Source organism: Grampus griseus (assembly GCF_964374135.1).
Source record: "Grampus griseus genome assembly, chromosome: X".
Classification (NCBI taxonomy): Eukaryota; Metazoa; Chordata; class Mammalia; order Artiodactyla; family Delphinidae; genus Grampus; species Grampus griseus.
Genome location: NC_138999.1, coordinates 130,030,194 through 130,054,694, shown reverse-complemented (window position 1 = coordinate 130,054,694; position 24,501 = coordinate 130,030,194). Strand labels below are relative to the sequence as shown.

Genomic DNA, 24,501 nt, shown 5'->3' with positions numbered 1-24,501 from the left:
ATAAATTAAATAAATAGGTGGTTGGGGTATAAATAGCAAGGAGGGCAGGGGCAACCACAACCCCCGGCACGAGGGCAGGAGGGCGGGGGTATTGCTGCTGCCGGGGTGGGGGGCTTGGTCCGGTCACCCCCTCCCCATGCAGGGCCCAAAGCAAGGCACTAATGACAGGGGCCCGGCTGTGCCAGGGGCATCTTGGCCCGGTGACCTCATGCCACCCGATCCAGGGCTCAGCCCCGGGACCCAGGCGGGAGACGCCCCTCTGCACGGGAGTACGGCTCAGGACTGAGAAGCCCCCTCCTCACGGGGTCCACCTCCCTTAGCTGTTGCTGGATGCGAGGCCGATGATATGTTCCAACTTCTGGCGCAGCTTCTGCTTCCGGCAAGAGGCATCTCGGTCCAGAGCGGTGAGAACCTGCGGGAAGAGGCCCAGAGCCGGGCTCTTGAGGGGCGGGCTCCTCCTGGCCAAGCCCCACCCCCGATGCCCCCCACCCCTCCCACGTGGGAGGGGCCCAGCGGCTGGCCTCCGAAAGGGCCCGCAGCTCCTCCTTGACCCCAACCCCTCCTCCGACTGCACAACCTCTTCCCGCCTTCCAACAGCCAGCACACAGCCCCTCCCACAGGGTGGTCTGGACTGGAGGCCCCCCTTTCCCGTCCCTCCTAACCCCCACCCCACCCCAGACCTCTCTCACCCAGGTCTCCGCGACCTCGGGCCTCACCTTCCGTGACCGTGGGCAGCACCCGACAGAGCCCATCGCTCCCTCCTCCCTGACGCCCAGGGCGGGGGTGGGGGGGGTCCTCACGCGTGTTCCAGGACCCGTCTGGCACTCGGGGGCCCCTCCCGAGCCTCCTCAGACTCTGCAGCCGGTCCCCCCTCTTCTCTGCCACCTCTTGAATGTCCCAGGGCCACTCAAGTTCTTGGGCCACGTCTCCCTCTCCAGCTGCCCATGGCCCCCGCCTTGGGGAGCTCATCCAGGCTCGGGGCCCTGTCCGGGCCCACCCATTCTCATCTCCAGCCAGGAATCCACCCCTGGAGCCGGCGCATCTGTCTTCCCTGACTCTCCAGCCACAAACCGGGCAGGTGGGCTGACCGCGCCTACCTTTGGCCCCAGCCCGTCAACCCAGCCCTCCGTGTGCTCCCGGCCCCTAACTTCTGCCGGACCAGAACTTTGCGCTCCAGCCAGTGGCTTCTCTACTGGGTCCCTCAAATCCCAGCATCTACAGAGCGTGTCACCTGTGCCACCTTAAGGGCCTGGTTGGGGGAGGAACTGTGAGGAGTCCAAGAGCTGGGCTCGCTGACCCCCACCACGCCCCTGCCTTTGCCACCAGCTGTACCCTCAGAGCCAAAGAGCAGGGGCCCGAGGGGGTGGCACGCACCTCCTGGCGGTACTTGGTAACGTAGAAATAGAGCTCACTGAGCGCGCTCAGGACGTTGAAGTCACTGGCATGGAGACGGGACTGCTCCACCAGGTACGCGTCCATGTCCTGGTCACTGATGGACGCCATCTTGGCGATGTCCCGGTAGTACCTGTTGGGGCCCCGAGGAGGTCGTGCCAGCAGGCGCCACAGAAGCCAAAGCCCCTGCCCCGGCTGCCAGGCCAGCCTCCGGGCCTTCTTCCCTCGCCAGCAGCCGCGTCCCCTGGGGTCCCGGCCCCGCCTCCCCACACACTGGGGCCCACCTCTCCACCCAGCTCTTGTAGCTGGGGATGTCCTTGGCGTAGAGCAGCTTGTTGGAGGGCGAGTCCTTGCCCAGGCGGTGCTCGGACGTCGAGCAGGAGTCCATGAAGGTCTGGGCCACCACCGACAGGCAGGCGTCCGTGATGCTGCTCTTGTGGATGTCGAACACGAACTGCGGGTTCTTGATCACGTTCACCCAGAAGCGCAGGGGCAGGCTGGACAGAGGGACAAAGGCCCGCAGCTCCGCGATCTCCCTGCACACACCCTCCCATCCGCGCTCACCTCCGCAGGCCCACAGGCAGCGAGAGTGACACACTGAGAGCTGGCAGCCTCTTCTTTAATTTTCTGCCTGACTTCAAGCAGTGAGAAGTCAGAGTGGACGGTCTTCCGTCCTCGGTGAGTTTCAACGCGCCCCCCTCGCACGGCTAACCCCGGGACCGGGCTTCTGGTTACCTCTGCCCTGTGTCAGCGGTATCACCAGGTGAGCAGCAGGGCCAAGGGCACCTCTGGGCGCTGGCCACACTACCCACATCCCAGACGCCCAAAGCCCTGGCAGAGCCCACCTGCGGAATCAGACGCACTTGCTCTCTGTGCTCGGCGGCACCATCAGTGCCAGGCCGCTGTCCTCTCCTGCCAGGGTGACCAGCCAAGCCCCCGCCGGCATCCTGACCGTGGTCCCCAAGCCCCAGCCAAGCCTCCTCACGCCCCCGCCCGCGGGCCGGTGCACGGCAGTACCAGTTGCTCTTCCAGGTGTGGCGCACGTCGGGATCGCCGATCTGCCGCTGGTCGGCCTGCTCGTCCAGGAAGTCGAACATGTACTTGATGGCCAGGGGCAGGGCCGAGCCCCGGTGCGCCGTGCTGAACACGGTCTCGAAGAGGTCGTCCACGAACTTCTGCAGTGTGCCCTGCAGGGGCGCAGCAAGGACACCAGCTGACGGGGAGCCAGGGCGGGACGTCCCCACGGCAGGACAGATGGGGACGGGGAGGCTTGACAACGAGCAGGGCTTCCCTGCTCAGCCACCACCCCTCAGACAAGCTTGGCCTCGACCTCAGGGTGGCAGTTCCCGTGGCAAAAGCGTTGAGCAAGTCCCTTGGGATTGGAACAATCCAGTGGCCCCTTCCCCAGGCAGCCCAGGCCAACCCCAGGGCCAAGGCCAGGCTACAAGGCACGTGCACTAAGGCCAGGGTGGCGCGGGGCAGGCCCACACCTTGGTGGCCAGCAGCCGCGTCAGGTAGATCTCCGAGACCATCTTGCTGCCTCGGTCTCCCTCTCGGTGGTCGGCGTGGTCGTGGTTCTTCACCAGGTGCCACAGCTTGGTGCCCGTCTCCTGGTCGGGCGTGATCATGGGTGCCCGAGAGCGGAGGCTGTCAGGGCTGCTGGCCGTGCGGAGCAAGCTCTCTGGGGCAGAGGGTGGTGTGCCCCTTAGGCCAGTGGGGCCACACCAGCCATCGCCGTGGCTCTCGCTCCCCTCCATCCCGGGAGCCCTGCAGGCCGAGGGGGCCCGTCTGCTCTCACGGGCCCACTGCACTTCTAGGCTCTAAGGAACTAGAGACCTCCTGAGAGCAGGGTCCAGGGGGGCCGCCAGAGCCAGGCTGGCTGCTCAGACGGGGTGGGGCTGGGGGTTCCCCACGATGGCCGACACAGCCTTGCAGGGCACGGGGCCAGCAGAGACCCCACACCGAGGACGCCTACCATAACGGCTGAGAGAGCGGGTGAAGGTGAAGGAGTTGGCCATGTTGTAGGCTGACACTTGTTTGGGCACCAGTGCCACCAAGGAACCGTCTGTTACCTGCAAATCCCAGAGACAGAGAGGGGGGCAATGCAGGAGGCCGACAAGCCAAGGGGCCTGAGCCACCGCCTACCCTGGCCCGGCAGGGCACGTGTGGGGCGGCTACCCAAGGGGGGCCTGTGGCGCGGGGGCCAGAGAGGGGAGGGGCCGGGACCCCTACTCCTGTGGCCTCAGGGCAGGGCCATGGCTCACAAGGGACCTGGGCGTGAGGCGACCTCCGGCTCCTCACCTGGTAGTGGGCCAGTGAGTTGACCCTCTTCCAGTCACACTCGATTTTGGTGGTGACATCCTCGTCCTGGAGAATGATGCGGGCCATGCGGCCCTGGCGCCACTCTGCGGGCCACAGGCAGCTCTGAGGTCCTGCTCCACGAGCCCTGGGACCCTGGGCCCACTGCCCTCAGAGGACAGAGCTCAGGTGGGGAGAGTGAACGCCAGCCAAGGTAACGTGGCCACAGGAGGTGGGGGGGCCCAGGAGGAGAGGGCAGGGGCCTCACCTAGGTCCATGTCCTCAGCTCTGGGACGCTGAGAGTAGGGGATGCCCTTGTACACAGCATCTAGCAGCTTGTCTTTGGCCTGGGTGATACTGTCACAATTGAGAACCTTCACCGGGACCTGAGCGCTGCCCTCGCTCTCCGGGCACACACAGTGCAGGGTCTGAGGGCGAGGGGGACCACAGGGTGGGTCCTGGGTGAGGCTTCCCCTCAGGCCCGATACCCTGCGCACCTGGACCCCCGCTCACCAGCGTCTTGTAGTCGATCTGCTGGCGGATGAGCTTGTCCTCGCTCAGGGAGTAGCGCGCCTCGCCCGTGATGGCGTCGATGGGGCCCTTCTCCATCTGCTGCTTGATGGCGCAGAACAGCAGGAAGAGCGGCTCCCCGGCACACTCCTGTGGGCGGGCGGACGGGCGGCGTCAGGCTCCGCCCCAGCCGCTGCCCCGGCCCCCCCCCCACCCCGCGGAGACGGGCATGAAAATCCTGCAGCCAGGGCCGGGACACAGCTTGCCGCCCGCCTGCGGCCGACTGCTTCCTCACATCCCCTCGCCCCCCGCTTGCCCTTTGAGCGCACGCACCTTCAGAAACTTATGCAGCAGGAAGGTGAACCAGTTGGTGAGCATCTTCTCAGCCACGGACTCGGTCCTAGGGTGAAAGGGGTGCTGGGGCCCCGGCCGGGCAGGGCTGGGCTTCCCAGGGGAGGGGCAGGGCTGGCGGAGGGGGACCCAAGTACCTGCGCAGGAGCAGCTTTGGGTGGTTCTTGCTCTCGAGGTTCTTCTCGATGAGGTCCGCCAGCAGTTGCTTGAGCAGCCCCGTGGCGTAATCGAGGCGGCTCTGCAGGGCCACCATAGTGAGCGAGGCCACAGTGCCACGGTCGCGCATGGAGAAGCTGCTCTGAGCCTCCAGAGTGTGGATGAAGGTGAGCACGAAGGCGCGGCTGTGCAGCAGCTGCCCAAAGAGACGCAGGGCCTTCTCGACATTGGGGGGTGTCTGGGGGCGGGGGGGACAGGGCATCTCAGACGGTGGAGGTGGCCCTGGGGGTGACAGGGCATGGGCAGGCAACAGGGGGCACTCACATCCAGCTCCTTGAGCACTGGGTGGGCCTCGATGCCCGGGAAGAGCACGCGCACGGCGTAGGTCCGGTAGTCCAGGAAGGGGATCTGCACGCCATCCATGTGGTTCGTCAGCTCGTTGATGTCTGTCTGCAGCTCAGCGAAGGCTGGGGAGGGCCGGTGAGAGACAGTGAGCAGAGAGGAAGGAGGGAGCCCCTGCCACCCGCCCCACCCCCACCCTCATGCAGGCACCTTCCTTGCATTCCAGGGCCACCCGGGACTCCAAGTTGTCCATCTGGAGCTGGAGGCGCTTGAGCGTGCGGTCGGCATCCTGAGTCTTGCGTTTGTAGGCGACCAGCACGGCAGTGATGGCCAGCAGCAGAAGCGCGCCCCCCGCCGCCAGCCCCACCACGGCCGGCAGGCTCAGCGCCCGGTCGGCCGTGATGTGCAGGGTGCCCAGCCAGAACTCCAGGCCGCCCACCAGCACCTGCAGGGACAGGCGCCGTAAGCTGACCCGCACCCCCGCCCCAGGCTGCTCTGGCAGCCTCCCTGCCCCCTACCCACCATGACCGGCTGCCGGCCCGTCTGGCTGGGGGAGTCGCACAGGAGTTGCGTGTCCGAGACGGTGAGCGTGCACGGCTGGCCCCCGATCAGCACCGTGTAGTTGAGGCGGGAGCTGCCGGCCGCCGCAGGGATCAGATTCTTGCCCTGCAGATGGAGAGCGCTGCTGGCCAGGGCTCCCCACCGCCCCGCCCCTCCCGCCCTAGGCGCCCACCACACTGGCACCTTCAGCACTACGTGGGAGCCAGGTTTGACATCCAGGACCCCAGAGGGCCCAAGTGGCTCGAAGCTGGGGTCGGGGTAGTAGGTGAAGGAGGACCGGTTGAGGGAACGGGCCGTCTGCACGTGGTCCAGCAGGAAGCCGAACTCGTCAGGGTGCTCACCCTGGGCCTGCGGCTGGGGCCGCCCCAGGAAGATGCCAGGGGCCTTACACAGCATGGCGGTGTCGTTGATCACCTGGCACGTCTGTGGGGACAAAGGTGGGCAGCCCAGCACGTGAGGCCACAGCGGGCAGAGGGTCAGGGGTGGGATGGCGGCAGCTGGCACTCACGTTGGTGGTCTCGATGCCTCGGTACTTGGCCCGGACCCGGGGCTCCTGGACCGTCAGCAGGTGGGTCCCACTCACGGTGATGGAGGTGCTTCCACTAGGTATGGGGGTGAGGGGCCTCAGGCTTCCTCCCCACCACCCTGAGCCCAGCCCTGGAGTGTTATCGAGGCTGCCATGGGAGCCCAGGGCCTCCCCAACCCTAGGTCACCTGGTCACCAGGCGAGGCCTGGCCCCCAGCCTCCCCTCTGCCAGCCAGGCCCATTCTCCCGAGGGCCTTACTTGATGATGCTCCAGGTGGGCTCGAGGCGAGTGACGGTGGGGTCCTGGGTGTAGGTGTAGAGGACGCCGGGACTGGAGATGTTGGCGCGGTCGATGGCCAGGGTGATGGAGGCCTGGCTCGGGCCCAGGGTGGAGACAGGCGAGATGCACACGATCGCTTCCGCATCCCTCCTACGCCAGCAAGCGGGGACTTGGAGCAGGCTGCCCAGGGCTGCCACCTGCCGGCCCCACGGTCCCCGCCTGCAACACTCACCTCACGAACTGGCACTCGCCGTCTCTCACGGTCACTGTGACTCTGCTGCCGGCGTCCAGAGAATGACCGGAAATGGTGATCCGCGTGCCCCCCGAGGCTGGGCCCCGACTGGGACTCACGCGGTCGAACGTGGGCGTCTACGGGAGAAGCAGCCCTGAGGGGAGCGGGGAGACGGCGGGCGCCCAACAGGGCCAGGCCACAGCCCCCTGCCAGGAAGGAGTGGGAGAGGGAAGGGGGCGGGCAGCCCACGTACCACGAAACTGTAGAGCTGCTCAGACTGCGTGCGGAAGTCAGCCGAGCAGTCGCTGATGCAGAGCTCCGCAGGCCCTGGTGGCGGGCGGGGCACCAGCGACTCCTCCATCTCACACACGATCCTAGGGGTCGGGTCAGGTCGGAGGTCAGGCCCGGGCGCCCGGCCACAGGCTGCGGGGAGGCCCAGCGCCCGCACAGCCACACTCACCTCTCGGCACTGACGTACTCGGCGGGGATGGAGTTGCAGCGCACGCCGGCCACCCGCAGGCCCACGTCTCGGGAGGTGAGGCCCAGGTTCTCGCCCACGATGGTGATCCGGGTGCCTCCCTCCTTGGGCCCCATGAGCGGGTGGATCTGCGGAGCAGGAGGGGAGGCGGGAGGGTGAGCCGAGGCAGTGGGTACCCAGAGGGCGGCGGGTGGTGGGGAGGCCCACCTGGGCAATGCGGGGGTGGCTGCAGCGAGCGCCCTTCTGGTTTGGGTGCACCCAGTTGGTCTTGGGGGCCGGGCAGTGGGCCCGCAGCTGGCACCTATGCTCCGAGATGCACCAGCCACAGTTGAAGCGAGGGTCAGCCTTGAGGCAGAGGCCACAGCTGGGCCGCTGCGCCCAGCACTTGTACAGGAGGGCTGTGGGCACAGAAGGCGCCGCTGGGGGGCAGCTACGGGCCCCGACGAAGGGTCCCCTGTGGGCCCGGCCCCAGCACGTGCCTTCTCCGCCCCAGGAGGCGAGCTCCTCGGCCCCATCCCGCCGGTCACCTCGGAAGGTAGCGGGCTTGTCGATGGGGAAATCTCCATCCCAGACCACGGAGAAGTCCAGCTCGGTGTCACCATACTCGTCACCTTCATAGGAGTACTGGGGGAGAGGGACCCGCGTGACCCCAGTGAAGGTGACAGACCGCCCCTCCCCCAGCTCAGAAATCCCCAGCAGGAGACTCAGAAGGTCCCTGGCCACTGTCAGCTGAGGCTTCTAGAAGAGTCTGCTGGGCACAGATCTGCACCACGCCCAGCCCTGCACAGCCTGGACCCCCGAGGGAGGCGGGGCGGGTGGGCCTCACCGAGGCGTTCTGGCACTGCACGCTGCTGCTGTTGAAGCGGACGGCAGGCACCCGCTGCTGCCGCCCCTGCACCCGGACCACACACTCGTAGTTCTTCTGGCCCGACTGGGGCTGCGGCAGGTTCTTGGCCCGCAGGGTGAGAGGCTGCGTGACACCTGCTGGGATCAGGAGGTCCCCGCTGGGCAGGATCTCAGGGCAGCCCTGAGAGGAGAACGCCCATCAGCCAGCTGGGCTGGCCCCCGGTTAAGGGGGCTCCAAGAAAACCCCAAGACCGAAGGCAGAAAAGAGCCCAGCCCCCTCGCGTGTGGCGCGCGCCTCACCTCGGGGCTGTGGACCCTGCCCTCCTGGAAGGAGCACTCGTGGGGGTGGCTGGTACACACGTGGCGGTACTTACACCAGTGGCAGGGGTAAGGGCTGCCGACGCAGGACATGCACCTAGAGGGGAGAGGCTTCAGAAACCACGGGGAACCTAGAGAACGGACTTGAGGTTATGGGGAGGGGGAAGGGTGAGCTGTGACAGGGCGAGAGAGAGTCATGGGCATATACACACTAACAAACGTAGTAAGGTAGATAGCTAGTGGGAAGCAGCCGCATGGCACAGGGATATTGGCCCGGTGCTTTGAGACAGCCTGGAGGGGTGGGATAGGGAGGGTGGGAGGGAGGGAGACGCAACAGGGAAGACATATGGGAACATATGTTTATGTATGACTGATTCACTTTGTTATAAAGCAGAAACTAACACACCATTGTAAAGCAATTATACCCCAATAAAGATGTTAAAAAAAAAAAAAAAGAAATCACGGGGAAGACCGGGCCTGGCCCCTCACCGTCCCACCTGCGGGACACACGGGGAGCCAAAGGCAAAAGGCACCGGGGCCCGCCTGAGGCCTACACGACACCGCGAGCAACAGAGACACGGGGACGGGGTCGGGGGGCCGGTACTCACGACTGGAGGGCGCTGCAGTTGTAGAAGACGAAGTCAGCCCCAGCAAAGCTCACGCCGCTCTCCTTGGAGAGCAGCTGCAGCTGCACGGTGCGCGCGGCCCCTGCAGCGAGCCCAGGGGAGCCACACGTGAGCCGTGGACGGAGAGCAGCCCTGCCCCCCGCGGCCCAGCCACTGACCGTGCCCCCGGGTGAGAGCCCGGAGCTCCTGCAGGGAAGGCGAGGGACAGTGTAACTCTCCAGAGGGCAGCAGGACGGCCTCGCTCTCGGTCACCTCCTCGAAGGCACAGCTCACGCCCGCACTGAGGTCCGGCACGTTGCTTATGGCCACGGTCAGCTGGGGGAAGCAGAGGGCCCAGAGCTGGGAGCGCCCCCAACACGTGTGCACGGGCCTCTACACCCGCACGCTCCGCACCACTCACCTGCACCCCAGGCGACGTCACCGACACATTGTTGGGCCGGACCCGCACCTGGACACACTTGCTCAGCTCCTTGGCGAAGCCACGCGGGGCCGAGGCGCCTGGACAGGCCCCATGGCGGCAGCATCTGCGCGGGGTCAGGCCAGGCCCATCCCACAGCTGCCCCAGCAAGGCCCGGAGCGGGAGTGCAGCGGGGGCCTGGGGGGGACGGAGGGGACAGCCGGCCCAGCCCACGGCACCAGGCAGCCGCATGCCTCGGCCTCACCCCCTGGGGTCCGAGGGATGTCACTCGGGGTAGAGGTTCCACTCGCTAGCTGGAGAAAGTAGAAGGGCAGGGAGGGGGAGGCCACAGGGGCACAGCTCGGGGGAGTGGGCACTCGGGCGGCTCCTCACCTGTGCTGCAGCACACACCACCCACAGTGCGGGTCCCCCGAGCCCAGGCAGGCGGCGCAGCTTGGGTACTGCTCGCAGGTCTCCACCGGGAGCTGGCTCACCTGGGGGCAGCCGTGTCAGCACCCGCCCCACCCCCATCCCACCCCGCCGCACCACCTGCCGGGCCCACCTGCTTCTCGCTCAGGAGGTAGACGTGCCGGTGGTCGGGGCTGAAGAGCAGGTCGCGGAGTATGGGGCTGCCGTCCACCACAGGCACCGTCTCATACAGGTGGGCCTCCTGAGAGCCGTCGACCCGTACCTGGGCCACGAGACCAGCCACCTGACGCCACAGCAGCACCCCACGCTCCCAGGCGTCCTATTCTTGAGCCAGGGACCCAGCCTGCCCGCCGCCCCCTTTCTCACAGACCAGGGAAGGAGGACGCCAAGGCTGCCCCCTGGAGGCCCTTGGGTGTGACACAGCCAATCCAAAAAAGCTCCCAGGACATAGAGACAGAGATGAGCGTTGCCCAGAGTTGGGGGACAGGGAAAGTGTGAAAGCTAAAAGGGAAGGGATTTTTAGGATCATGGCAACATCCTGGAATGAGATAGCGGTTATGCTTGAGTAACTCCGCGGACTTACTGAAATCACTGAGATGTATGCTTTAAACGGGGAGGGGGGGTTGTGACACGGCACTTACACCCCAATAAAGCTGTGACAAATGCAAGACGGGGACCAGGAGGGAAGCAGACCAGGCCCCAAGAGCTCGGTGGCTCCCTTCACAAACCTGCCCCCAGGGACAGCCCCACATCCCCCAGGTGAGCAGGAAGGGAATGCGGCAGTTGTCCTGACTCCTGTCCCTTCAGAACACCCTGGAACAGGAGCAGCTGCGGCCCTGCCGGCACTGCAGCCCCCGTGCCCATGAGGGGACAAGAGGGCAAGGAGGGTTAGGTCCACATTTGTCTCCTCGTTCATTCGACTGAGGACCCAGCAACGACGGCTCCTGCTCCCCCAGTAGGGAGCACCGGAGGTGGACCCGGTCTGCCCCCAGAGCCACAGGAAGCCAGCAGTTCAGGCCACGGCGGGCGGTGGCACTGCAAGCATGGGTGGCTGAGAGGCCACCCGTGGAGCACAGCTGGGCTCCTGGGCCCCAGCCTGGGAAGTCCCCCTTCCCCCAGGGGCCAGGCCCCATCCAAGGTGCTGCAGGGCTCAGCCGCACGTTCTTGACCCCAGCCCTCGTCTGCATCTCAGTGCGCCCTGACGCCCACACGCCGAGCGCTCCGGGGCTCACCTTCTTCAGACTGCCGCTGCGGGTGCCGATGAAGACCACAGAGTGCTGCTGGTAGGGGTAGGCGGCCACACTGGCCATGCCATCAGTACTGTCGGCTAGCAGGGGCAGGCCCTCGATCACGTGCAGGCCGCCCAGCGGCTGGTTCAACACCAGCCCGCAGAAGTTTCCGTTTATCTGCATGGGCTGGGGAGACAGGAGGAGGACGCGTGAGTAAGAGCCTGGGGCACCAGCTGGACAGAGGCAATGAGAGCCCACGTTCTAGGAGGGAGCAGAATCTGGAGCTCGCTCCTTACCAGCCAAGACCAACTGTTTGCCCCAGGACCCCACAGGAAATCGGGGGATGAGGAGGGAGGCGAGCAGGCAGCAGCGGGGAGAGCAAGCTGGTCCACACAGAGAGGTGGTGGGTAGCAGCAGAGGCAGGGAGGGGAGGACGGGGGCGGGGGACCCCGGGCTAAGCTGTCGTTCCCAAGACTGAGCCCAGGCTGGCACACGCGGCGGCCCATCAGCTGCCGTACGACCGCCTGGGCTGGCCCCGCACACCCAGGAAGGGGCAGAGGGCCCAGCCCGGGGGCAGGGGTGGGGCGGGTGAGGGCTCACGGTGTTGATACAGGGCAGCTCCTTGTTTAGCAGCCAAGGCAGGGCCAGCGTGCCCTCCCCACGGTAGCAGGACTGGATGCGGCGCCGGATGTGGGCGTTGATGCTGCTGAGGGTAAAGAGGCAGAGGATGGTCTGCCGCGGCGGGCTGGCCCGGTTCTTCTGGCCCTGAGAGAAGATGGTGAAGAGGACGTCCTCGTCGGCCGGCACACCCAGGGCCTGGGCCAGCAGCAGGCCGGGCTTGGCCAGGTGGGCGCTCTGCACCAGGCGGTACTCCACGCCGCGCCAGGAGCAGCCGATGGGGAACTCCACGTACGAGTAGAACTCCGAGTCCCCCGAGCACATGCGCACGATCTTGGACGTGAAGAATTTCTCGCCTGCCGTGTCCAGCAGTGTCTGCTGGGTATCCAGCTGCAGTGTCAGGAAGTACACGAAGGAGGCGCTCACGAAGCCGTAGACGTAGTAGATGTCGAAGGCTGGGTACAAGGACAGCGTGTCTGAGGGGATCTTGATCTGAGAGGAGACGAACTCGTCCTGGTACACCTGGGGAGCAGGTGGAGGACACAGCCTGGGATGAGGCCTAGGTCCACCCTCGACCTCCCCAACCGTGGCCCCTGGGCCCCCGCCACCCAGCCTGGCCCTGCGCCCACAACATGGCCCCCGGGGGTCTTCCCTCACAATCTCCCTGCCCCCGACCCACGTGGTCACAGGACCCCAGGCCAGAAAGGCTCCAGAGGCAGAGCCAGGACAGAGTGAAGGCAGGAGGGCACGGGAGCTGGCTCTTCAGAGGGGCGAGAAGGGAGGTGGGGGAGGGGTTGGGGGCCGGACAGCCTGCGAGAGCCCGAGCAGGTGGGCGGGCTCACCCACCAGACTGAACATGTCGGCACCGTCCTCGTCGCCAATGAGCTTTCGGGAGCTCAGCGTGGGGAAGTACTCAGACTTGCCATCCACGGCGGTGCCCACGAACAGCTTGCTGGGCCCCTGGCCCTGCTCCACGATGACGCCCGCCATGGAGTCCGGCTCCTGGGCCCCCGACAGGTAGTGCTCCTTGCGGTGGTGCGGCTCGCCCAGCTTGAAGAGGTCGTCCAGGCGCAGGAACTGGCAGATGCCCTGCCAGATGCTGCCGCAGGCCACCAGGCGGCGGGCTGCGTAGTCTATGAGCAGCAGCTTGTTCACGTTGTCCACAGGCGCCAGGCGGTGCGCACAGACACGCATGCTGGGGGGTGGGTAGCAGCGAGCGTTGTCCTCGACGGGCCCCGTGACGTGGACCCGCAGCTCGGTCAGGTTGGGGGCCAGCTTGAAGACGCGATTCACCGCACCCACAAACACCTCCCCGGTCACCCGGTGCACGGCCAGATGGGTGAGCGAGGTGTCCGTCACTGAGAAGGCAGGGAAGGGCGTGCTGCCACCCAGGGCCCGCCCCACGGCAAGGAGGAACAGCAGGACGAGGCCGACGGCGGGCATGGCCGGCAGCTGCCCCGGGGGTGGGCCTGAGGAGAGACGGGGAGTGCCGGTCAGAGGCCCCCGGCCCAGGGCGCCCAGCCGCCTCCGGCCCTGCCTGGCCTAGGGCCCCCAGCAGGCCGAGAGCCACGCCACAGAGGGTGGAGGCCAGTCGCCCACCACCATACCAGAGCCCCAGATGGCGACCACGGCTGGGAGAGAGGAGGGGCCTCCGCCAGGGCGCACGAGTGAGCAGAGAGCACAGGCAGACTTGGGGGCCATCAATCATCCCCCACCCACTGCTGGAAAGGAGCCAGGAGGCCTCGCCTCAGCTGGGCCACACCCAAGGGGGCAGCAGAGCCAGATGCTAGGAAAGGCAGGGTGGGGGGCCCTCCAGGAAGGAGAAGCCAAACACCAGATCCCAGAGCTGAGGGTGGCCAGCCGCACACAAGAGCAACCCAACCGTGGGCAAGCCAAGGCCACAGACGTGCCTCACACCCTAGCTGGGGAAAGGAGAAAAGGTAGGGAGAGAACAATCGCAAATTGGTGTCAGGACACCACCCCAGGACAGAGGTCTGAGGCATCAAAGCCTGAGACCAGATGGGAACCAGGGCTGCCACTTCCACCTTCCTGGCCCCGGCTGCCTCCTCGCCCCAGGGGCCTCCGTCTGCTGGCTGTCCAGGAGGAGCCTGCCTAGCCTACCGGCTGGAACACAAAGCCGAGTCGCCTGCCCCCAGAGCAAAGCACAGAGACAGACATAAGTCAGGCTCTGCTCAGGCACAGCCAGACGGATGCCCAGGCAGCCCTGCGCGGCTCTCCCTCCGAATCCACACGTTAGCTGGGGAAGGGGAGATGCAGGGGGGCCCAAGGAGCCCTATGGAAGGGGAGCAGCATTCTGAAACACAGCTGAGACTTTGGGGAGACGGGGTGGGGGACCACAGGAGCAGTACTAGGCTTGGCTGGGTCTTCACCCCTAGGCCACACCCAGCTCTCGGCCAGCGCCAGGCAGCAAAGACAGCAGAGAAGTGTCGTGGCAGCCAAGGGGGCAGGGCTCAGCGATACCCTCTCAGTGCCCAAGCCCCAAGGGAGACCAAGTTACTCAGCTTGGGGAGGGTGCGGGGAACCAAACCAAGGCAGCAACCAAGGAAAGGGGAAAAAATGCATTTGCTAGAACAAGGAGAAGACCCAGCTTGGAACTGCAAAGTTTCAGCTCAGGCTGATCATCTCTCTGGGGCTCTTTTGTCAGGTCCGCATCCTGGATCCTTAATGCAAGAACCAGAGAAGAAAGGAAGACGGAGAAGGGAGGCCTCATGCCACCCTCACCTCCTCCACACCGCACAGGAATACAGGCCTAAGAATGGGGATGGGACAGGTCAGGAGGGAGACCTGGAAAGGCAGAATTTGCAGCCCAAGTGCCCATCCCAAACCTCAGCCTGTAACCGGGAGCCTCGGGCATCACAGGCACACCCAGCCTCTCTGCTACGGCCCTGCCAGCAGAGCCCGAGGGTGGGGACAGACCCTCGCAGAGACCTGGCTCTAGCGCCCGCTCCCCAACGCCCCGCGCGGTGCTGCCTGCCCGGCTCGCCCTGCCCCCACCAGGGATTGCCCCCCCCCCCCGGCAGATCCACGAGGACCCTAGTGGATGGAGGCGCCGCAGCAGTCCTTGCAGGGGCCGCTCCTCCGCCACAAAGGGTCCCCATCGGGCCGGGGGCTAGCCGCGGACGGACCGTCCCTACCGGCGCCGGGCACGAAGGACCAGTCAGGCCGGCGCCCGAGAGGCAGGGGCAGGGCCCGACCCCTTAAAGGCCGAGCCGAATCCCCGAGCTGCCGGAGCCCAGGGCCGCCGAGCAGGCCGGCCCGCACAGGCGGCTGGGGGATGGAGGCCACCTACCTGTCCCTCCGCCGCCGCTGGCTCCGGGTGGCCGCCCGCCGGCCACGTGGACGCGCCCTCGAGCCCCACACCGCCCCACTCGCGCGCCCCCGCCGCCGCACCCCTCGCCTTACACCCCGCGCGCCCGCGCCGCCGCCACCGCCCACACACTGGGCCGGCCCGCGGCCGCCAGGGCCTTTTAAACCCGGACCGTACCACCGCGCCGGGCGGGGGCGCCCAGGGAGGGCCGAGCGGCAGGGCTCGCGGGCGGGGGCCGCCCCTCCCTGGGGCCGGGAGAGGCCCAGTGCTTAGCCCGGGCCCCCGTGAGCGGCCCGGGTCCCCGCCCAGCGAGCCGACCCCCCTCGCGCAATGGCCGCGTCCGTGGCGCGCGCCTCTCCCCCGCCACCCCCCGCCCCGGACCGCCGCCTCCCGCAACCCTGGGACCCGCGCGCCCCCGCGCCACACACCCCCTAGGACCCGGGGCACGCGCAGACCCCGCCCCGGTGCTCGGAGGCGCGCCCGGGGCCACCTGCCGCCGGTGCGCGGCCTCCGGTGTCCCAATCCTTAGGGCGCACACCAGCCGGGGACTCGCGGTCCTGGCTCAGGATACTCTCCCCCCGACGGTCCTTAATCCGGAGGGCCCGCGGCTAATAACATGCAGATGCTCAGCACGAGGACTTGAGGCTGTCGGCCATTTACACCTGGCCCCTTCCCCAGCCAGCCACCGCGGCCCTGAATCGGAGGATTTCATTCCCTTGGTTTCCTTTTCTTTCTTTTTTTTTTTTTTTTGGTACGCGGGCCTCTCACTGTTGTGGCCTCTCCCGTTGTGGAGCACAGGCTCCGGACGCGCAGGCTCAGCGGCCATGGCTCACGGGCCCAGCCACTCCGCGGCACGTGGGATCTTCCCGGACCGGGGCACGAACCCGCGTCCCCTGCATCGGCAGGCGGACTCTCAACCACTGCGCCACCAGGGGAGCCCTCTTCTCACCTTTTAAGACGATAAAAATATTCTGGGAGTAGATAGAGGTGATGGTTGCACAACATTGCGAATATACTCATTGCCACTGAAATGCGCATTTTTAAATGGCTAATGGTTATTTTTATGTTATGTGAATTTTTCCTCAGCTGAAAGAAATTGAAAATAAAAAACAAAATCCCACAGTTAAGAGACCACATGGTCTCTAAGCCATCTCAGGTTGCATATGTCCCCCACCCCTTGAGGAGTGACAGTGCACTGTGCTCGAAGCCTGGGAACCAGGACTCTCACCTGGTGGTGGTGCTGCAAAATGGGAGGGGCCGGGGGGGGGGAGTCTGCCACTGTCTGGAAAATTAATTATGCCTTCCCTGGCCATCCAGTGGTTAGGACTTGGCACTTCCACTTCCGGGGCACGGGTTCCATCCCTGGCTGGGGAACTAAGATCCCGCAGGCTGCATGGCACGGCCAAAAAGTTTTAAGAAGATTTAAAACGGAGGAGGCTGTGTATGCACAGATCTGGAGAGACACGCAGGCTACTGGGGGATGCATTGTTAAGCAATAACCGGGTGCTTTGTTGGGGCAACTGGACCCGGAGGGTGAAGAGCTGGCCCCCGCCCCTCCCGCTCATTCTGGGCACTGCCTCTCTGACCTTTCCTCCCTTCCTCGCCTTCCCCTCTCTCCTTCCCTCCCTTCCACCCCACTCACCTCCAGCCTGCCTTCCTGTGTCGACACACCTGCTCTCCTCAACGCCTAGCCCACCCCCGGCAAACACTAGTCCCCAGAAACCTTGGTGAGCACTCACTGGCCTCGGTGACCTCGTGTAGTTCTAGAGCATCAGATAATAGTCCCAGCAGCCCCCAACTTTCCTCTGCGGCCCCCCGGACCTCTCCCCTACACTCCACACTCACGTGAGTTCAAGGTCCCGAGGAGAGGGCCCCCAGCACGACAGTGCCCCTCCTGGCAGGAGTGCTGGCCTGCACTGGCCTCCAGGCAGGAAGTAGGGAGCCCAAGACTGCCAAGCAGAAAGCTGGCCCTTTCTCAGGATAAGGGGCTCCTCCCTTGGGCCCCACCAACCATGGTGTCTTTTCCATCCCTCCAATGGCCACAGGGAAGGGGGTCTCCTCCCCTGACAGCCTCCCTGCCCCCTTGACCCTGACCCCAGACGTCTCCCTTCTTCCCAGCAACTTAGGGCTGTTTCCCTGACAGGACCCAAAATTGGGCCTCAAGGGGCTTGTTTTCCAGAAGCTGCCGGGCCAAAGGCGGCTCCCTCAAATCATGCAGTCTTCTGGTGGCTTCTCAAAGGGGGCAGGAGGGCGTTGGCGCAGGCCAGAGGATCCCCCCGCAGGGTTCCCGGAACCCAACAGAAAGCCCCATCGACTTCCTCAGAGTTGTTCCCCACATCCAGGACTTAGGGTGCCCAGGCCTATTCTACCCTCCTCCCTCCTCCAAGTGACCCTGGATGGCCCCGCCCCAGACACAGGGTAAGGAAGCCCAAGTGACAGCTCCTAGCTGCCAGATGGGCCTCCCCAGGCCACAGCTGAACAGGACAGAGGGCCCTGCCACAGAGAAGGGCACAAGAGCCTGTGCACCCAGCAAAGCCCACCACCAGCGTCAGATCTGCACACTGGCCAGGGAGGTGGGGCCGGACCCAGAGCGGAGACGTTCCCTGCCGGCTGGGGTCTGTCCCCTGTCCCCTCTGCCAAGTCTCAGGCAAGGGGAATAAGGGGGGAGCAGGGGTGGTGGGCTTACCTTCCTCAGCCTCCTGGAGCTGGGCCCAGGGGAACCAGGGGAGCTGGCCGCCAAGGCGGGGCAGGAAGCAGGAGCACACATCCCCAAGACAAGTTCCCCCCTTGGGGCCGTGACAGCGACCAGCCCCAGGGCAGCCTGAGCAGAGCTGGCCGTGGGTCGAGTGGGCAAGCAGTGAGTACAGGGCATCCACAGCGGCCTTCCCGTGTCCAGTCTGGGGAGAGATGCTGTGACAGGGATACAGGGTGGCTGGGAGCCACAGGCCAGCCGTGTCCCTCATGGAACGGGCAGCTAGGAGACACAAAGGAGCCCAAAGTCCTGGGCGGGAAGCACGGGGAGGAACGCCCTTCCTCCCCATGTAGGTGCCGCAGTGGGGACGAGCTGGGCCTGCTGAGGCCCCAGTGGATCCCTCCCACCCTCCCACCCCTGCCAAACACACGCTTTCTTGCAAGACACAGAGCAGAGATACGGTATAATCCCATTTATGTGGAACTTCCAGAACAGACAGATCCACACAGACAGAAAGTAAACTAGGGGATGCGAGGGGCTGGGGGTCAGCTGCTAATGGACGTGGGGCCTCCTTTCGGGGTGATTCACAACACTATGAATGTACTAAGTACCCCTGGATGGTACACTTTCAAATGGTCACAACGGTGAATTTTATGCTATGTGAATTTTAGCTCAATAAACAAAAAAATCTTTAAAATAAAATGCACAACAGGTGCTCTAGCTCTGACGTGTGTATCTCTGTCGTAAAAGAAAAAGGCGGTAAACACAGCACCAGGGGCAGGGGCTGAGCCCCGTCACGTCTCGGGAGCAGGGAGCCGGGCGCCTGGAATCCTGGGGCCGCAGGGAGGGCGCCGCAGGGAGCCGGAGGGGCTGGGGCTGCGCTGCTGCCACATCACCGGATCTGGTGCAGGACGAGGGGACAGAGAAGGAAAGGTGAGCTGAGCAGGGCCGGGCGGGCCTCCCGCCGGGCAGCCAGGCCAGCTCCCACCCAGTGCTCGAGGGCTTCTGTACCGTGTACTTGTCCCACTTCTTCTCAGGGTCGTAGGGCTCCCAGCGGCTGGCGGGGAAGATGTGCTTGTTCTTCTCGTACCAGCTCCGCAGCACCACCTTGCCCGCGTGCGACTGAGGACGGGAGAAGGGCCGGGCGCTGCGGCTCAGGGCTCAGGGCCATGTGGCTGGACCCCTCCTACCCGCGCAGTGCCCCTGCCCACCGTACCTCATCCTTCTCCACGGTGGCATCACTGAGCAGCCGCACGTCATCGTGAACGTCGAAATTGAAGAGGGGCCCTGCAGGGACAAGGAGACAAGAGGCCAGGCCCCGTCAGCTGCCGCCCCGTGACACGGGCAAGTGGCCGGGGGGCGGGGCCAGGCACACTCACCGCTCTTCCCTCGTGCCTTGGTGACGATGAAGTCATAGAAGCTGTGGTGCTACGAGCAGAGGGCAGGAAGGCGACGGCAGGTGAGCCACCTCGGCCGCCTGCAAGTCGGGTTCCAGCCCTGCCCACCCGAGCCGAAGACCCAGGGCAGGCGGGGCCCCCCTCGAAGCCCCCAGGTGTGCCACGGCCCGAGACCCTCCCCGCAGCCCCCAGAGAAGGGACTCACGTGGGGTATGATTAGGTCCTCCTTGATGTACATGAGCTGCTCCACCCCTGCCGACCTGAGGGAGAAAGGACCAGATAGCAGGTGGCCAAGGACACCGGGGCACCAGAGCTAGGAGGCAGAGGCCCGCGATGCTGGAAGGGGGATGGGAAAGGGGGCACGGCCCCCTTCTCAGGAGCACGGCGCCCGGCGTGCCGCGAGCAGCAGCCGCCACCTGGGGTCCCGAGCGCCAGGGCTGAGGCTGCAGACTCCGGTGCACCCCGCTGCACGCCCGCGCAGCCCCACCTGAGCTCGCTGAAGTCTTTGCGCAGGATCTCGAGGGCCTTCTGCAGGAACTGCTGCATCGTGTTGCCCTTTTTCATCTGTGAGTGACCCAAGAAGAGGCAAGAGGGAAACCGTGCGGGGAAACCAACCGAGGAGTTGGGAAGGGAGGACGGAAGCCCGGAACCCTCCTCCCTGCTCCCCCCGAACCCCCAGGAGCCACCCATACCAAGGGATTGACAGCTCCTTCCCACCGAGGCCAAAGGAGGCTGGGCCCGAGGGGCGAGGGGCATGGGGCACGGGGCGCAGGCCCCGCAGCGTCACCTTGACTGTACGCCGGTGCCCAGAGCCATCCCAGTAACTGAAGGTGATCTCGATCTCCTCGCCTACAAAACAGAATTGCCGCTTGGCCTCCAGACCCCGGTGTCCCCACTCCCTGCCAGCTCCCTGGGGCTCGGGGCGCTGCCCAGAGCAGCGCTGGCAGGAGCGCGGGTGCGGCTCCCAGCCCCGGGCCACACACATCCCCCTCCGGGAGCCTCACTCTTGATCTTCTCCTGCTTGGCTTCCCACTCCTGCCGCAGCTCCTCCCGGAGCCGATTCTCCTCCTCCTGGAAGAGAAAGAGGCAAAGGAGGGAGGCCCAGGGCTGCCCAGGGGGCACGCAGGGCCCCACTTCCTGAGCAAAAGCCTCTGCCAGGGTCGGGGTCAGGCCGCCTTTACCTCCCGGTCTCGGTCAGGCAAGAAGCTCGTGTCCACATCTGGGTTCTTCCCCAGTTTCCTCTTCTTTGTGGTGATCTCTGGAGCAAAAGGAAACACAAGGGTCAGTGGCACGATGGCCCTTGCCTCCGGGGCACCCCAGACCTTTGTCACCCAGGCCTCAGCTCAAATGCAACCTCCTTGGAGGCTTCTTGGACTGTCCTGGCCAGGACGCACAGCCCTCTTCACAGCACCTATGGAAACCTTTATGAGAGGTGCCCTTGCCAAGGGGCCTTCACCTTGGTCTCCACTGCCAGCAGCTGAACAGGAGGCTGGTACCAAATTGTTGCCCCATCAGCTGTGACCTGGAGTGCCTCGGGGGACTTAAGGCCTCAGTGCCGGTGCCAGAGGGAGAGAAGGTCCTTTGCACCAGAGGAGCAGGACATCCACATCTGACGTCTCATCCACTCTTCACGACAGCCTCAAAAGGTTACGACGTTCCTTTTTACCAGGAGACGAAACTGAAGCCCAAAGTCCTATGGTTGCTACTATCAGAACCCGCGGGGAGGAGGGAAGGAGAGGCCCCACTTGGGCTCAGGCCAGGCCTGACACCTTGGACTCTGCAACTCACTTTCCCCAATTAGGACACAAATGAACGAGAACAGTGATTCTTTAACTTGCTGGTCTCGGCACCCTGGACAGTCTTACAAGTCACCAAGGACCCCAGAGAGCTCTTGTCCCTGGGAGTTGTAACCGTTGACAGTCACCAAACTGCAAATTAAATCTGGGAAGTGCCAAAGACTCGAGAACACGAAAGCATGCATTCTATCAGCTGTCGGAGGGAGGGCGGCATGCCATGTCATGTGACCTCTGGAAAAATCCACTGCACGCTCATGAAAGAACAAGAGTGCAAAAGGCCAAGAACGTCTTAGCACAATTATGAAAATGGTTTTGACCTCGCAGACCTCTCGAAAGGGTCTCGGAGACCCCCAGGGGTCCCTGGAGCACTCTTTGAGAACCGCCGACCTAGAAGACAAGCCCATACTCCAGGGCAGGGGTTCCAGCGCCTGGACAAGTTACAAAAATTCCACGCCAGCTACCCATGGCCGGGCCCCGGAAACCAAACCTCCAGGGGGAGGGAAGCACCCTCAAAGCCCCAGTGACACACAGAGAGGTTGAAAGCCTCCCCCCAGACCCGTGCTGTCCCAAAGGTGGCCTCTGCCACACAGATGGGCAGCTCACACCAAATGGAACTGACCTGCCCGTGGGAATATTTTAGATACCAAATATTACTAGTTACTGTTACTAAACAGTAGTGAGACTACCCCAGGGGTTTCCCCCCCGGGGGGCTGGCAGCCTCTTCCTCCTGACAGCACTGGCCGCTCCCCTCAAAGCTGTCCCAGTGCCATCCCCTGCCGTGGTTCCCCAACACTGATCCCAGGCCACCACATCCTGGCCGTCACGCTTTCTAACCCAGGCCAGGCCTGTGCTGCATCCTCCCCGGTCCTCAAATGCGTCCACTTCTGCCCGCTCTGCTTCTGGGCACACTCATCTCTTGACTCTGCATGCTCCTCACCCGCCTCCCTCTGGGTGCTAATGAGATTCCCCTCACCCTGAAGGCCCAACTCAATTTTCTCCCCCTCCCTTGGCCCCAGCGAGACACACGCTTCCCTGTGTGTCTCCCACCAGGACAGGGACGGCACCCGGCTTCTGTCCGTCTGCCTCGGCCCTGGCCCGGCCGTGAGCGGGTGCCCAGCACACAGGGGCCCCATGGTGACCTCAGCCTTCCCGAGTCGTTCCTGTGGCCCCTTGTTCCCTTGGGCAAGTCCTGCACTGTCCAGTGAGCAGCCGCTTAGTTTCTGCGGTTGGGTCAATTTACACTGAAATTATTCAAACAGAATTAAGTTTGGTGCCCAGCCACACGAGCCCCACACAGCTGCCCAGGGACCACACAGCTGGTTCCCACTCAATCGGCCACCAAAAGCGAGCCCCCCACTCAACTTTGCCACGGTGAAGGCTTGGCCCTTTCCCTCCTGCCCCAACTTGTGAGGTCCGGGACCCCGAATGCGGCGGGCAGTCAAGGCTGTTGGCAGAGGTGCTTCTTCACTTGCGAGCTGGATGCCAGGACAGAGCTCTGCCAGCGGGACCTGCCCCCACCTTCCCTCTCCAGCTCGTCGTCGTCCATGGTCGCCTCCTCCTCCTCGTCGCCTGCCTCGTCCTCTTCCTCCAGGGTGAAGGACAGGCTGGAGATCTTCCGCTTGGCCTCCTTCTTGCGCTCCTTCTCTCGCAGCTTCTCCAGCTTCCTGCCGAGGCATGGGTGGCCGTCACGCATGTTCCCACCCCCGAGGCCCCTTCCCCGGCCCAGAGCCACCTGTGTGCTCAGTGCGGGTCCCACTCAGCGCAGGCCCAGAGGAGTCCTACTGGCCCGGGGCACTTCAAGTTCACGGGCAGGCAGGGCTCTGATGATGAAAAAGGGTCCCCCCTCCCCTTCCACGTGCAGGACCAGCCTGACCCGCCCCCAAGCACGAGCTCCATCCAGAGGGGAAGGCCGCTGGCTGGGAGGAGACGACCCACAGCTGCAGCTCCTTCGACTGCTCCTTCTTGGCCAGCTGCTTCTCCCGCTCCTTAACCAGGGCCTCCTGCTTAGCCTTCATGTCGTTCAGGGTCACAAGACCTGCGAGGTGAGGAGACGCGGGGGCAAGAGGCGGTCACCCAGAGTCAGCCATGCAGCCGGCCTCAGCCCGGGAGTGGGGACACAAGCACTTTGCTCACCCACAGTGCTGGACTTGAGCTCCGCCTCCACGGCGTCATAGTGCGCAGAGAACTTCTTGTCAATGTTGGATTTCATTATGTTCTCCTGTCCGGGAGGGAAAGCAGCAGTGAGGGCACCTGCCACCCCACCATGCAAGCGGGGACCTGGGTTCTAGTCCCAGGTGTGTCCCTAGACTCACTATGATGTGACCTTGGGAAAGACATGTCCCCTTCCCTTGACAGATGGAAGGTTCCACGGGGCTGTGAGAGGCTCTTCCAGTGCCGAGGGAACCAAGTGGGGTCGTTTCCCCGTGCCATCTGTGCTGCTCCGGCCCCTCCACAGGTCCCACTGGGAACCAGAGCTCACTCAGTGGTTGGTGTTCTTCACGCCCAGCTCTTAGGCTGAAGCTCTGGAGACCCAAGGCCAGGAGTGCCAGGAGGGAGCAGAGAGTGGCTGGCGGCCCGGTCCCTCACCGAGCAATGCTGCTCCCTCCTGCCCCAGATGTTGCCAACAGCTTCCCACGAGGCCTCCTCACTCCAGCCCAGTCCCATCCCACTTGGTACCAAGTAGGTCCCTCTCTGGCCAGCAGCCTCCACAGGTGGCGGCCAGCAGAGAAATGTACCTCCGTCCCACCACTGAGTCCGCACTGCGACAGTGGGGCTGGGGCACAAGTGTAAACCGAGGCAGCACCGGGCCTCAGCATGCAGCCACTTCCTTGGGCCCGGCTGCCACAGTACCTAAGGCCTGCCCTCCCCTTGCGCCGAGGCCCTGCTCTTGACTCTCCCCCAAAGGCCTAAGTGGAGGGCTCCTTCCTTCCTGACGGCCCACTGCCATTGGCCACTCACTGAAGCCCTTAGTGAACCGCGAGCACCCCAGACCTTCCTGCCTGCCTCTGTCCCATGAAAAGGGCTCCAGAATGAGTCCGGTGGATTGGCTGGGGCCCACCCTTCCTGATATCCATTGGATCTGGGCCTGACTCTCAGGGCTGAAGGGCCAGAGAAAGAATGCTCTGTGCCCTCGAGGATCGCCCCAATGCCAAAAATGTAACCATTGAGTGTGGCTCCTTCCTGCTGGAGGCTTGTCACAGCCCACCTCCTCTCAGCCTTCTGCGCCCATTTTACACATGAACAGACTGTCGCCGGCTCATTTCCGCCCCTTGCTAGAGATCGGCGAGCAAGGGTCCCACCCCCACTCGCCGCCCGCGCTCTGCTCCCGCTCCCCGGGGCCCCGCACGACCCCGGGCGGCGGGAGCAGAGCACGGGCGGCGGGCCGCGCGCATGCGCCGAGGCGCCCCGGCCCAGCCCGCACCTCCGCGATTCTCTGCTTCATCTGCTCCATCTGCTCGCGCTGCTTCTCCCGCTTCTTCATCAGGTGCATGGCGCGGCCCGCCTCGCTCGCGGCACCCTTGTACTGAGCCATGGCGGCGGCGACAGCGACAGCGGTCCGGCCGAGTCTCACGGGCTGCAACGGCTGTGGAGTCGGCCGTGCAGTCAACTGACCCCAGCGCCGTGACGTCGCTACCGGGGAACTCCCTGCCACCGCGCCCCGCCCCCGGCACGTGACTGCGTGCCGCCCAGCTCCGCCCCG

At 64.9% G+C, this 24,501-nt stretch overlaps 2 protein-coding genes across 3 annotated transcripts; both read right to left on the bottom strand.

The window, feature by feature from the left end:
- Positions 1–13,031, bottom strand: PLXNA3 (plexin A3; the record flags this gene model as incomplete). Of its 2 annotated transcripts, none has more annotated exons than XM_082681410.1 (32): positions 1–412; positions 1,375–1,525; positions 1,677–1,889; positions 2,410–2,579; positions 2,883–3,073; positions 3,368–3,464; positions 3,694–3,797; positions 3,959–4,118; positions 4,204–4,350; positions 4,534–4,600; positions 4,689–4,945; positions 5,032–5,174; positions 5,260–5,494; positions 5,572–5,715; positions 5,794–6,033; positions 6,119–6,212; positions 6,395–6,565; positions 6,648–6,784; positions 6,901–7,021; positions 7,108–7,253; positions 7,333–7,523; positions 7,653–7,749; positions 7,952–8,152; positions 8,272–8,386; positions 8,898–8,997; positions 9,074–9,230; positions 9,316–9,439; positions 9,706–9,806; positions 9,875–10,003; positions 10,974–11,156; positions 11,571–12,110; positions 12,435–13,031. In XM_082681410.1, 32 exons carry the CDS (start codon positions 13,029–13,031, stop codon positions 317–319), a joined length of 5,619 nt encoding a protein of 1,872 aa, XP_082537536.1. In that variant the 3' UTR covers positions 1–316. The 2 variants fall into 2 exon arrangements, with proteins under 2 accessions (XP_082537536.1, XP_082537537.1); XM_082681411.1 differs by having other exon boundaries at positions 6,025–6,033.
- A 5,040-nt stretch (positions 13,032–18,071) lies between these two features.
- FAM50A (family with sequence similarity 50 member A) lies at positions 18,072–24,416 on the bottom strand. Its single transcript, XM_082681300.1, has 13 exons — positions 24,223–24,416; positions 22,935–23,019; positions 22,737–22,836; positions 22,320–22,465; positions 20,187–20,263; positions 20,010–20,076; positions 19,793–19,854; positions 19,493–19,569; positions 19,211–19,265; positions 18,988–19,036; positions 18,825–18,895; positions 18,620–18,730; positions 18,072–18,509 (listed from the first exon to the last, which is right to left on the bottom strand). The coding sequence occupies exons 1-13, from the start codon at positions 24,331–24,333 to the stop codon at positions 18,501–18,503; spliced, it is 1,020 nt and encodes a 339-aa protein (XP_082537426.1). The 5' UTR covers positions 24,334–24,416; the 3' UTR covers positions 18,072–18,500.
- Between the last annotated feature and the right edge of the window lie 85 nt (positions 24,417–24,501).

Coding starts and splice junctions, on each gene's coding strand:
- FAM50A (XM_082681300.1), bottom strand. CDS start 24,333: ATGGCTCAGTACAAGGGTGCCGCGAGCGAGGCGGGCCGCGCCATGCAC. Junction 20,077..20,186: donor TGCCTGACCGAGACCGGGAG/GTAAAGGCGGCC, acceptor TTTCTCTTCCAG/GAGGAGGAGAATCGGCTCCG. Junction 18,896..18,987: donor CAAGGCACGAGGGAAGAGCG/GTGAGTGTGCCT, acceptor TTGTCCCTGCAG/GGCCCCTCTTCAATTTCGAC.